Consider the following 12,573-nt stretch of genomic DNA (forward strand, 5'->3'; position numbering starts at 1 on the left):
TGAAAATCTATAAAAACATAATATAATTTAAGGAAAAAAATTGTTTTTCAAAGGCTGCAGGAACAGGAAAGAATAGCACTTTGTATAAGCACAAACACTTAAAGCTAATCATACTGCAGGTAGACCTAATATAGTATTAGAAAGTTATATAAAAATGAACAAAAGATACATGTTCACTTCTATTGCTCTAATAGTCAAACATTAGATCTCCATGATAGTTGCACTGTAGCAGTTTGCTAGTTCAATTTAAGAGTTCGAAGTCCTTTTTGTATGTTTGGCCTAATGATGTCCACATCCCAAATAAATTCAGTTCAGAAATGGAAATTAGGACATACTCCATTTAACAAAGCACAAGGATATGCTACTAGAAGTTGCTATCCTTCCTTGGCTAATACAGAAATTAAAATTTTGGAAGCAGAAAAATGACACCATCCAATAATTCCAGCAGCAAGAATGATTCCTACCATTCTTGCAAAGAAAATATCACTGCAAAGTTGGAAAGTGGGATCATGGAAAGAAGACAATATCAAGGCCACTTGCCACACAACTAAATGAAACACCTGTCATACTCATTAAGTTTAATAAACAAAACATTCCTAGACATCCAGTTACATTGATTCCATATACATAGTCAAACTGGATTTTGCCAGCCAGAAACTGTGACTCCAAAGGCAAGGCAAAAACCATGGGTCCTATCAGATCAGTTTCATTCATGATGTTGCTGTCGCCTACTTTTTTAAAAAATTGATTTTAGAGAGAGCGAGAAACATCAGTTTGTTGATCTAGTTATTTATTTTTAAAAACATTTTTATTGATTTCAGAGAGGGAGAGAGAGAGAGAGAAACATCAATGATGAAAGATCTTTTATAATTCTAATATTTCTTTGACTGTTTTTTTCTGTCCTCTGCCTGCCCTTTAACTGCCCCTGTACTCTAGGGTTCCAACCTCTCCACTCTTCTTGTTGTTGATGCTTTTCCTAGGAGATCTTAACCAGGCTTACAGTTTTAACTCTTCCTATATATCGATATCGCTTAAATCCTTACCCTTAGACTAGAATTTTCTTCAGATTTTTTGTTGTTCTGCCTCCTGACTCTCTCTAGACTGATAATTCACTGTCAATCCACATCCTGCTCCACATCCCATCTTTCCTCTTTATTTCTAGAATCCTTGTTCCCTTAGCATTCTTACTTGTGCTATCTCAGTTCATACCCTCTTATTTTTTTTTTCTTTTGCCTGATTTAAAACTCAGCTTCCTAATTGGTCTGCCTGCCTTTCTTTTTGTGTAGCTGAGAGAATGCTTTACTTGGCAAATTTGCGTACTTTGTTCACTTTCCCATTTCTGTCACTTACTAGATAAAAAGCCCAGCTTTTTAATGCAGTATATAAGGCTCTGTATTCTTGCTCCAATGTCAGTCTACTTTTGCACCTTACTTTTCATTTTGTGCTCCAGCATTATCAAGCTCCTGTTCTGCATGCATACACATACACACATATGATGCCCTTACTTCTTTCTGGAATGGTATGCTATCTTTCCTTTAAGATTCAGCTCAGGCTGAAACTGGTTTGGCTCAGTGGTAGAGCGTTGGTCTGCGGACTGAGGGGTCCCAGGTTCAATTCTGGTCAGGGGCATGTACATCGGTTGTGGGCATATCCCCAGGGGGTGTATGCAAGATGTAGCTGGTCAATGATTCTCTCTCATTGACGTTTCTAGCTCTTTCTCCCTTCCTCTCTGTAAAAAATCAATAAAATATATTTAAAAAAAAAGAGAGAGAGAGAGAGAGAGAGAGAGAGAGAGAGAGAGAGAGAGAGAGAGAGATTCAGCTCAGGATTCTCCCAGGAATCCCCTTCTAACATTTCTCTCATTCCCAAGTTATGCTCCCATAATACTTTATGTGTATTTCTATCACTTGTGTTACCCACTAGACTGCTAAGTAGCTCCTTGAGGACAGAGACTATCTTTTACTGCTTTTCATCTGGTACCTAGCACAGTTTCTGGACTATGGTATGTATTCAATATACTCTATGTTCTTTTGAGAAATGTATATAATTTTTTTGTTTCATTTATTAGAAACATGCTAGACGGGTTTATGAAATTCTTCGCCTACTGGTAACTGACATGAGTGATGCTGAACAATACAGAAGTTACAGATTGGATATTAAAAGAAGACTAATTAGCCCATATAAGGTAGGACTTTCAAGAGTCTTAAACATTATATTTTTTGCCCCTATTTAAAATGGAGAAGAAAGTTTAGCAAATGCCAATGTATGGGCAATTCCAAATCATTTTGCTAAATTAACTTTTACAAAAGTAAAAATGTTCTTCTGGTTAGTTATAAGAATTCTCACTGTCATAATTTTCTAATGTAAGCTATAAATATCTTTCATGCACTTAAAAATTAACCCTAAGAATAGTTTACCAATGGCTTTTGTTGTTTTCTTTCATTTGTATACAATTTTAAAAAATATGAATGTCCAGATTCTTCCCTAACAAATTATCTTTAGTTTTTTTCTGAGTCTGTCTCCCCATTTGTTATATACATTCTGTTTTCTTTGCTCCCTCCTTCCTAAATATGGCCTTTGTTGCCATTAATATTTTACCATAATTGAACTTAGTATATTTTTTATTTTTTAAAATATATTTATTGATTTCAGAGAAGGGAGAGGGAGAGAAAGATAGAAACATCAATGATGAGAGAGAATTATTGATCAGCTGCCTCCTGCATGCCACTCACTGGGGGTCAAGCCTGCAACCTGGGCATGTGCCCTGACTGGATTCAAATCGTGACCCTCCTGGTTCATAGGTTGATGCCCTACCACTTAAGCCACCCCAGCTGAACAAAACTGTTTTTAGTATCATAAAATAATTTATACCCATTTAATATTTATGTGACATTTTACATAGGCTGACTAGCAAGTGGGGGATGATGAATTTTGAGTGTGAATAGTATTCACAAAGTTAGGCCAAATAATGGGAATTTCTATAGTTCACAAAAATAAGTATTTCCTACTCTAAAGCATTATAGTGACTTTTTTATATTAAGTATCTTCATCTATCTAACATCCTCACCTACCTGAAAGACAACCAAAAACTAGTTATAAAACTCTTCAGGTTCTTAACAGCCAAAATGGTTATCATCATTCTTGAAATAAAGCTCAGAGGCAAATTACAAATTCTTCAGATACTTGTTCAAACCCTTTTTAACAATGTACTTTTTAATAAATTTAGTTATCCAGTGTTCTATCCCATTGAAAAAACCAAGAAAGCTTGAGGGTCCCACTCTCCCACTTTGGTTTGAAGGCCACAATGCTTAGGATAGGAAACCTACTACAAATTGGAAAAGCCTAGAAATGAGTTCAAATGCCCAGCTGGTGTGGCTCAGTGGTTGAACATTTACATTACGATTCATAACAGCAAAATTACAGTTATGAAATAGCAACGAAAATAATTTTATGGTTGGGGTCACCACAACATGAGGAACTGTACTAAAGGGTCGTGGCATTAGAAAGGTTGAAAACCACTGAACTAGGAGATCATGGTTTGTTTCCCCATCAGGGTTCAAGGATGTGTTAGGGACTTAATCCCCCGTGGGGTTGTGCAGGAGACAGCTGGTCAATGATTTTCATCATTAATGATTCTCTCTCCCTTTCCTTTCCTCTCTAAAATCAATAAAAATATATTTAGGGAAAAAAGAAATGAGTTAAATGTCCTATAGGCATGGGAATACCGTGTTTCCCCGAAAATAAGACCTAGCGCAACTTTGGGAGAAAAAATTAATACAAGACACTGTCTTGCCGAAACCGGTTTGGCTCAATGGATAGAGCGTCGGCTTGGGGACTGAAGGGACCCGGGTTCGATTCCGGTCAAGGGCATGTACCTTGGTTGTGGGCATATCCCCAGTGGGGGCTGTGCAAGAGGCAGCTGATCGACGACTCTCTCTCATCAATGTTTCTAGCTCTCTATCTCTCTCCCTGCCTCTCTGTACAAAATCAATAAAATATATTTTTTTTTAAAAAGACACTCTTATTTTCGGGGAAACGGGTAGTTAAGATTTCCTTGTTGAATGTATGCAGATGATTTTCTCCAATTGTCATTCCAAGCTGATATTCGTGTACTTTGTTTTGTTACCACAGCATTCTCAAATACAGAATTAAATTTAAGAATAAAGTAAAATTGCCAAATAGTGAGTGCAGTTTAGAATTTTTTTTAGGTTTGTAAAATATATGCCTACATTTTAATGGGGAAAGTTTGGAATGTAAAATTTACATTTTTATTTTAACACATTTTATGAAAAGAAATTATAATTTTGATTGTTGCTAACTTATTACTGAGTTATGATTGATTTATTGATAGAAAAGTCCACTGATTTTGTCTGCCTTTATTTAAGGGATCAAGTTTACATACAACTTAAACACTGTCCCACTAAGAAATTATTTGGATAGATATTAGAATTACTAATACTTTACTTTTAAAGTTCTTTAAACATTGATAACTTTATTTGTATTGATGCCAAGAAGAGGTAAAAATAACCTGTATTAACTAGAATCATTTTTTTAAATCACAAAAAAACAACACATCTCTAGAACAGAAGTAATTTTCAGTTGTTCAAGATAAATTTGAACAATTTCCCCCCAAAAAAAGATAAAATTGGTGCAGCTGCTTGGTCTTAGCATTAAACCTTTTATATTGTTTTAAAGGCATATTTAACTCCTAATTGGTTTACAAACATAAAATCTAGAATGGGTGTTTTCTCATTGGGTTTGGAACCAGGAATGAGGTCTAGTTCTACCTTTTACAGGTTATGTGACTGTCAATAGCAACTATAATATTTACTGGGCTTCTGTTCTGTAACATGGAAATGCAGAGCTCCATAGTGAGGAACTGTTTAGAAATACATTACACTGTGCATATTTTTAAAGATTTTTTAAAAAATTTCCCTTTGGTTTAGCAGATTTTAAAAAATATGTTTTTATTTTGAGAGAGAGAGAGAGAAAGAGAAACATCAGTGTGACAGAGAAACTTCAATTGGTTGCCTTCTGAATTTACCCTGATTGGGGATCAAACCTGAAATCTGGGCATGTGTCCTGATCAGAATCAAACCACAACCTTTCGGTGCATGGGATTACACTCAACCAACTGAGTCACACCAGCCAGGGCTTCTTTGTGATAAATTTACATATATAGCTTTATACTTTTCCCATGAAGTTATTATTTTTTTATTCCTAGGTACTTAGCTCTCTTGAATTTAATTCATAGATTTGCCATGCCAATTAAAAGTATAATAGAGTTTAATTCTGACTTCCATCTGAAAAAAAATTGGCAGTGAAGAAAATGAAGATAGTAAGGGAGGGGGAGATAAAGTCGGGAAGTATGCTTTCTTAGAAAGTTGAAAACAGCATAATAATTTAAAACATTATGTTACAGGCATGTGATTAATTCTATTATTTGGAACAGAACTGATGACTATATTTAAAAACTTAATATGATAGTTTTATTATATATATATATATATATATATATATATATATGAATTTAATATGATTGGAAGCAGCTTCAAGCAATGGATTACTAAATAAGTGGTACAACTGGTTTGCAATTTAGATAAAGGGCTTATATTCCTATCACATAACATAATACATTTTAAAATATATTTTTATTGATTTCAGAGAGGAAGGGAGAGAAATGGAGGGCTAGAAACATAATGATGATAGAGAATCATTGATCGACTGCCTCCTTTTTTTTTTTTTAAATACATTTTATTGTTTTTTTACAGAGAGGAAGGGAGAGGGATAGAGAGCTAGAAACATTGATGAGAGAAACATCGACCAGCTGCCTCTTGCACACCCCCTACCAGGGATGTGCCCGCAAACCAAGGTACATTCCCTTGACCGGAATCGAACCTGGGACCCTTCAGTCCACAGAACGATGCTCATTCCACTGAGCCAAACCGATTTCAGCAATCCTCTCATTATTGATGTTTCTATTTCTTTTTTTTCTTTTAATATTTTATTGATTTTTCACAGAGAGGAAGGGAGATGGATAGAGAGCTAGAAACGTCGATGAGAGAGAAACATCAACCAGCTGCCTCTTGCACACCCCCTCCTGAGGATGTGCCTGCAGCCAATGTATTATACATGCCCTTGACCGGAATCGAACCTGGGACCTTTCAGCCTGCAGACCGACGCTCTATCCACTGAGTCAAACCGGTTTTGGCTGATGTTTCTATCTCTATCTCTCCCTCTTCCTTCCTCTCTGAATGTATGGGAGAGAGGACCCCCCTCTCTATTTTTATTAAATACATTTATTAAATGCAAATAAAAATAAATTAGAAAATAAAATCTAAGAATATAAAGACACATATCAGCATTCTTAGTCTAACCAATAATTGTGTTTGTTGCTTAGAAAAAGCAGAGAGATCTTGCTAAAATGAGAAAATGTCTTAGACCAGAAGAACTGACAAACCAGATGAACCAAATAGAAATAAGCATGCAACACGAACAACTGGAAGAAAGCTTTCAGGATCTTGTGGACGATTATCGACGTGTTATTGAACGCCTTGCTCAAGAGTAAAGATTATACTGCTCTGTACAGGAAGTTTGCAAATTTCTGTACATTGTGTAGTGAAAAATATAACTAATTTTAAAATCTTGTAACATTTTACTTACATTAAAAGTTATCTATCTTTAGTTGAATATTTTTTTTTGGAGAGAGTGTATATTTTAAAATACTGTTTAGAGTCTATGAGCATATATTACATTTTAAAGATACAGCTTCTGAAATGTCAGTGCAAAATTGCTTGCCTTCTTAAACAGTATAATAAATGCTTAGTTGTGTTACATTAATGTGTGATGATATGATTCTTAAATACTTTTTCAGTCATGTTAAAAGCTTTAGGTTTTAAGCTGTTATTATTCTTCCCACTCTTTGCTTCTAAGATTTTACATCTGACATCTTTAAAACTCTTTTTTTTGAGGTCTTCCTAATTTGTTTTTCCTATATGATTTTTCTAAATAGAAATGTTCCAAGTATAGATTTATTTTAAGCAAACTCCAGTTAACCACTTGTTTAGGGGTAGCATGGATAAGAGAGAAGGGAGAAACTAGATACAGCCTAAAACCTAAGTGTTCAGCATCAGATATTAATTGAAGACAATTTAGAAGTTAGTTTTAGTATAACTATTTTATAAATAACAATAATATAAGATAATAATTTGCCAAAACCGGTTTGGCTCAGTGGATAGAGCGTTGGCCTGGGGACTGAAAGGTCCCAGGTTCAATTCCGGTCAAGGGCATGTACCTTGGTTGCGGGCATATCCCTGGTGGGGAGTGTGCAAGAGGCAGCTGATCGATGACACTCTCTCATCGATGTTTCCAACTCTCTATCCCTCTTTCTTCCTCTCTGTAAAAAAAATCAATAAAATATATTTTAAAAAATAAGATAATAAGATGAAAATCAGTTTATAAAAATCCAATTTACACCATAATTGAAATCTTGTGAATAATGAGGTGGATATCTGTTGTGATTGGTTACAAGGTTCCAAGATTTTGAAGTCCAACAAGAAAAAAAAAAATGGTAAATAGTATATTGTTACTTTATCTTTATTGGAGTATAAATTGCTTGCTACAGAATCATAAAAGTAAAAGCTTGGTGTTTATAATGCGTATCAGAAAGTAAGGTTGTTATATAACCTCCAAAATGGTATATAACTTGAACTTTAATTTTTAATTTTTTTTAAGAGAAAGGAAGGGAGAGGGAAAGAGAATTAGAAACATCAGTAATGAAAGAGAATCATTGATTGGCTGCCTCTTGTACACCCCACACTAGATCCAGCCTGCAACCCTGGCATGTGCCCTGATCGGGAATCAAACTGTGACCTACTGGTTCCTAGGTTGGCACTCTTATCACTGAGCCACACTAGCTGGGCAGTATATTTATTTTACATATCATAACATATGGTAACCTCCCACATATATTGTTCTCCTACTTACTGTTTAAACTTTAAACTTCTGAAGATCATTGGAGCTATCTTGTTTAATGCAGTTATTTCACTGTATGGTTATACCATAAGTTACTCTACCAGACCACTATTATTTAGGTTATTCCAATACTTTCCATTACAAACAACACACAATGCATGTTCTTATACATGTGCTATGCTTAGATGTAGGAATACAGTAGGCCCTTGAACAAAGCAGGGGTCAGGGGCATCAACCACCCGCACATAATAAAATTCATATATAACCCAAGTCAGTCCTCCATGTATGCAAATTCCCAACTGTGGATTAAAAATACAATTGACGTTTGTAATGTGCATGTCCACTTGAACACATAAATTTTAAATCTACGTAGAAGAGGACCACACAGTTCACTCCTATGTTATCCAGAAATTTACCTATAGTTTAAAGCCCTAGAATCAGAGACGTTAGTCTGACCTCATTCTTACAGTGATAATATATTTACGACAGTTATAATTATTAACATGAACCAAGGTTACAGAAGCTTAATATTGTACCAGTCTGGAATAAGCTCTATGCAAATAAGAGCATAATGGACTTCTCTAACCATCCACAGTTAGAAATGTGCATTATCTTAAAAGCACAATGAGTTGATGCTTAGGCCTGTGCACATGACTTTGTTTATTCCTTTAGTCTTACTTTTCTCAAACTTTACCATTCAGTGCTCTATAGCAGGGTTTCCCAGTCTCAGCAATATAAACATCTTGGGGCAGGCCATTCTTCGTTGAGCAGGCTGACCTGTGTATTGTGACCTGGTTAACAGCATCCCTGACCTCTACTCACTGATGCCAGTAGTGCTACCTCCCGTTGTAATAACCAAACATGTCTCCAGACATTGCCATACGTCCTCTGAAAGGCAAAATCACCCTTGAGAACCACTGTTACGTGGGACTGAGTATTCTTCCACTGTAAGCACTATCTATTATGTAACTAGAGGCCTGGTGCATGAAAATCATGCACTGGAGGGAGGTCCCTCACCCCGGCCTGCACCCTCTTACAGTCCAGGAGCCCTCAGGGGCAGGAGGAAACCTAGCAATCGGGAAGACAATGCCCCATCACACCTCTGCTGCTGCCATTGCTGGCAGTGCAAGCTTAGCTGGCCCTGGTTACTTGAGCCTAGGGCAGCCCTGAGCAGCTAGGCAGCTGCCATCCGAGGCTTGCCTGCACCTCGGGCCGCTCCTGGGCAGCTGTGGGGCTGAAGGGACTGGGGGACTCCAGAGTCAGGCGCCTGCTGCCCCAGCGAGGCTGAGGGGACTGGGCGCCACCATCTTGTGGGTGTGGGCACTGCCATCTTTGGGGGTGTGACTCAATTAGCATATCCCCTCATTGGCTGTGGGCATTGCCTCTTTGAGGGCAGGGCGGACAATTAGCATATTCCCTCTTTATTAGATAGGATATTAGAACACTTCAATTCCAAACACCTTCGTTCTAATAGTATTTCGTAGTTTGATATTCCATAGTTTGAGCTCCCTGTGTTTAACCCAACCCTATATTAATGCACATTTGGGTTTCCTATCTTCTCATACGAGCATCATGTCTAGGCCCCATTCTTGTGTAAGTATATATGCAAAATAGTGATGGAATCTCTTGAGTGAAGCGTATGTATAGCACTTCACATTTTGGTAGTTTTGCACACGTGAGATAATAGAGAAATCTGAATATGGACTTTGTTAGATGACATGGAATTTTGTTAATTTTCATAGTTGTGATAGTATGATTGTGTAGATTAAAAAATGTCTTTATTCCTCTGCGTCACATATTTTAAGTATTTAGGGTCAGAGTCCTGACCTCTACAAATTATATTCAAATGGTCCAGAAAAAAAATATTTGTGTAGGTGGGATATATATACACATATGTACATACATATATGCATAAACATATGTACAGAAAGAAAGTAAATGTGACAATCTTTTTTAAATTACTGAATGTAGGTGGAAGATATATAGAAGTGTTCACTGTATGATTCAACTTTTCTAAGTTTTCAAAATAAAAATTAGAAAAGATACTGCATATATAAAAAAAAAAACTATGAAAAAGGAACAATAAGAAAGAGTTCTTGGAAATTTAAAATTATTTTTCTAATTCAAGCAGCAGAAATGTAGGGTATAAAGCTGAAGAAATTTCCCAGAAGATCAAAAAGAGAGAAATTATGAGAGAGGAGATAAATCAATGTGGGAAATCTGGTAACCTGCTTATTTTCATTTTAGAGTGGAAAGGCAAACAGGGTATTTTCAAAGAATGAGAGGATAATTGCTTAGAAATTCAGAAATGAATCTTCAAACTAGAAGAGCTCACTGAAGATTGAGCAAGATTAAATTGTCACTAACATCCACTGAGTGCTTACTATCTGCTAAGCACTGCATCAGTCATCTCAGTTTTCATAACCCTGTGGTGCTCAAGGTATGATCAAGTGAGGTTATTTCTCTCAAGTTTACATAGTAAGTGGCAGAGCTAAGATTTTACCCCAAGCAGTATAATTCATTTGCATGCTTTTTTAAAAAATATATTTTTATTGATTTCAGAGAGGGAGAGAGAGATAGAAACGTCAATAATAAGAATCACTGGCCAAAACCGGTTTGGCTCAGTGGTGGAACTGAGGGTTCGATTCCGGTCAGGGGCATGTGCATTGGTTGCGGGCACATCCCCAGCAGCTGGTCGATGTTTCTCTCTCATCGATTTTTCTAGCTCTTTCTCTCCCTTCCTCTCTGTAAAAAAATCAATAAAATATATTTAATGTGGGGCATGCAGGAGGCAGCCATTTCTTATGAGTATCTGAAGAGCTGTTGTGCATAAGATGCTACACGAAGTGCCTTATAAATGTCCTGTAAAAATGTTTTTTAAGATCTGCAGTGTTATTTTGTACACAGGCTGGAACAGGGGTGAATCTTTTCTACGATCTTTCTGGGGTTACCTGTATCTTAAAATTGGAAGGTGTGGAGTTAGAGTTGGATTAGGTGATCTTTGAAACTCTTTCCAGTCCTTCAACTAACTGTATTCTCTTCCAACTTAATAAAAGGCCAGTTGGAAAATGTGCTTTGGTTAGACTCTCAGTTCACCTGGACAGTTCTTTAGATTTTTAATTAATAACTTTGGCAGGTGAATCTGTGTGGAAGTCTTGGGCTGTACAGTTTGTTTGCCTAGCTCTCTTGAATCCCCTTTGTGAAGGCTGTGGGACCACCACAGTGAAGCTTGTTTGCTGTCTGCTACTGGAGCAGCTGCTGCTTTTCTTCCTTTATCCTTTATCAAGCAAAAGAAAATTCAGTGATGCTTGTGTGTGCTCCAGGAGAATGCTCTCCAGACAGGTTATTCTCTGGGCTAAAGTGGATGGGTGAGCACAGAGGAGCTCAGCTCAATGGGGAGAGAGGTCGAGGCAGCATCTGCCCTCTTGATTGTTTCAACATTTTCAGTCTTGAATATAGAATATAGAATGTGTGCAGTGAGAGGCGAGCAGAAGTTAAGAAATGCACTACAGCTTAGTCTGTCAGCCAGTTTGGGGAGTGAAGATGGAGTGTGGGAGGGGAGAGAGGGGCATGCAGCTAGTGTACTTTTTCTATTCCTAAATCTCTTGTTATTTCATAATCTCCACTTTGGATATTCTTACTGAAGTGTATTTGGCATAACTATTAACTGACCAAAGAGTATTGGTTCATGCTGATAGGCAGGAAATAAAGTCACAAATATTTTCAAACACTGACTTTAATGGTCAAACTTCTTTCTCTATGAACCGGTCTCATACAATCTTACAAAACCATCTATTTTTACTCACACGTACTAAGAATTAAAGAGCAAACACAGAGCCAGAAATCCAGCCAAAGAATAAACAAGGATGGCCAAAACCAGTTTGGCTCAGTGGATAGAGCATCGGCCTGCGGACTCAAGGGTCCCAGGTTCGATTCTGGTCAGGGGCATGTACCTTGATTGTGGGCACATCCCCAGTGGGGGTATGCAGGGGCGTGTGCAGGAGGCAACTGATTGATGTTTCTCTCTCATCAATGTTTCTAACTCTCTATAAAAAAATCAATAAAATATATTTTAAAAAAATAAAGATGGACAAATAGGAGACGTTAACTAGGAATGTACCATCACTTCAAGAGGGAAAAGAAAAAAAAAAAACCCACATACACAGTACAATCAATAATATTACAGAAGGCTAGGAACAATTACAGAAGATAAACAAATGCAGAGTGAAGGCAAATAAAAAAGAATGCACAGTAGAATGCAATAAAGACATGCCTTTTTGCATGTGGTTTGTCTGCTCTCTTTTATCTTACACAGATATATCACTGGGCATGGTAAAAAGAGATACCTTCCCTTAGAAAGTCCAACAAATGGTATATGTATTAAAAAATCTGGATAAATATACATCAACTTGTGAACAGTGATTGCCTGGAGGGAGCTTTTTTTTTGGGGGGGGGGTCTCTATTTTTGTATTATACATTTCAGTATTTTTAAAATGTTTGTGTGTTTTTTAAATCCTCACCCTTGGATATGTTTTTATAGATTCTAGAGAAAGGGAAAGAGAAACATCGACGAGAGAAACATTGATCTTTTGCCTCACC

The 12,573-nt window shown here is 36.8% G+C and overlaps 2 protein-coding genes across 4 annotated transcripts in view; one reads left to right on the top strand and one right to left on the bottom strand.

Annotated features, from left to right (window-relative positions):
• HAT1 (histone acetyltransferase 1) overlaps positions 1-6,834 on the top strand; it is a 39,134-nt gene extending 32,300 nt beyond the window's left edge. For all 3 annotated transcript variants that reach the window (XM_084892347.1, XM_084892348.1, XM_084892349.1), the window contains exons 10-11: positions 2,069-2,185; positions 6,401-6,834. In XM_084892347.1, the coding sequence (XP_084748473.1) occupies positions 2,069-2,185; positions 6,401-6,568 (285 nt within the window). In that variant the 3' untranslated portion in view covers positions 6,569-6,834. The remainder of the gene's footprint in view (positions 1-2,068; positions 2,186-6,400) is intronic.
• SLC25A12 (solute carrier family 25 member 12) overlaps positions 1-12,573 on the bottom strand; it is a 143,539-nt gene that overhangs the window by 126,115 nt on the left and 4,851 nt on the right. The window lies entirely within an intron of this gene.

Source organism: Pipistrellus hanaki (genome assembly GCF_964339955.1).
Source record: "Pipistrellus hanaki genome assembly, chromosome: 8".
In the NCBI taxonomy this organism is placed as follows: domain Eukaryota; kingdom Metazoa; phylum Chordata; class Mammalia; order Chiroptera; family Vespertilionidae; genus Pipistrellus; species Pipistrellus hanaki.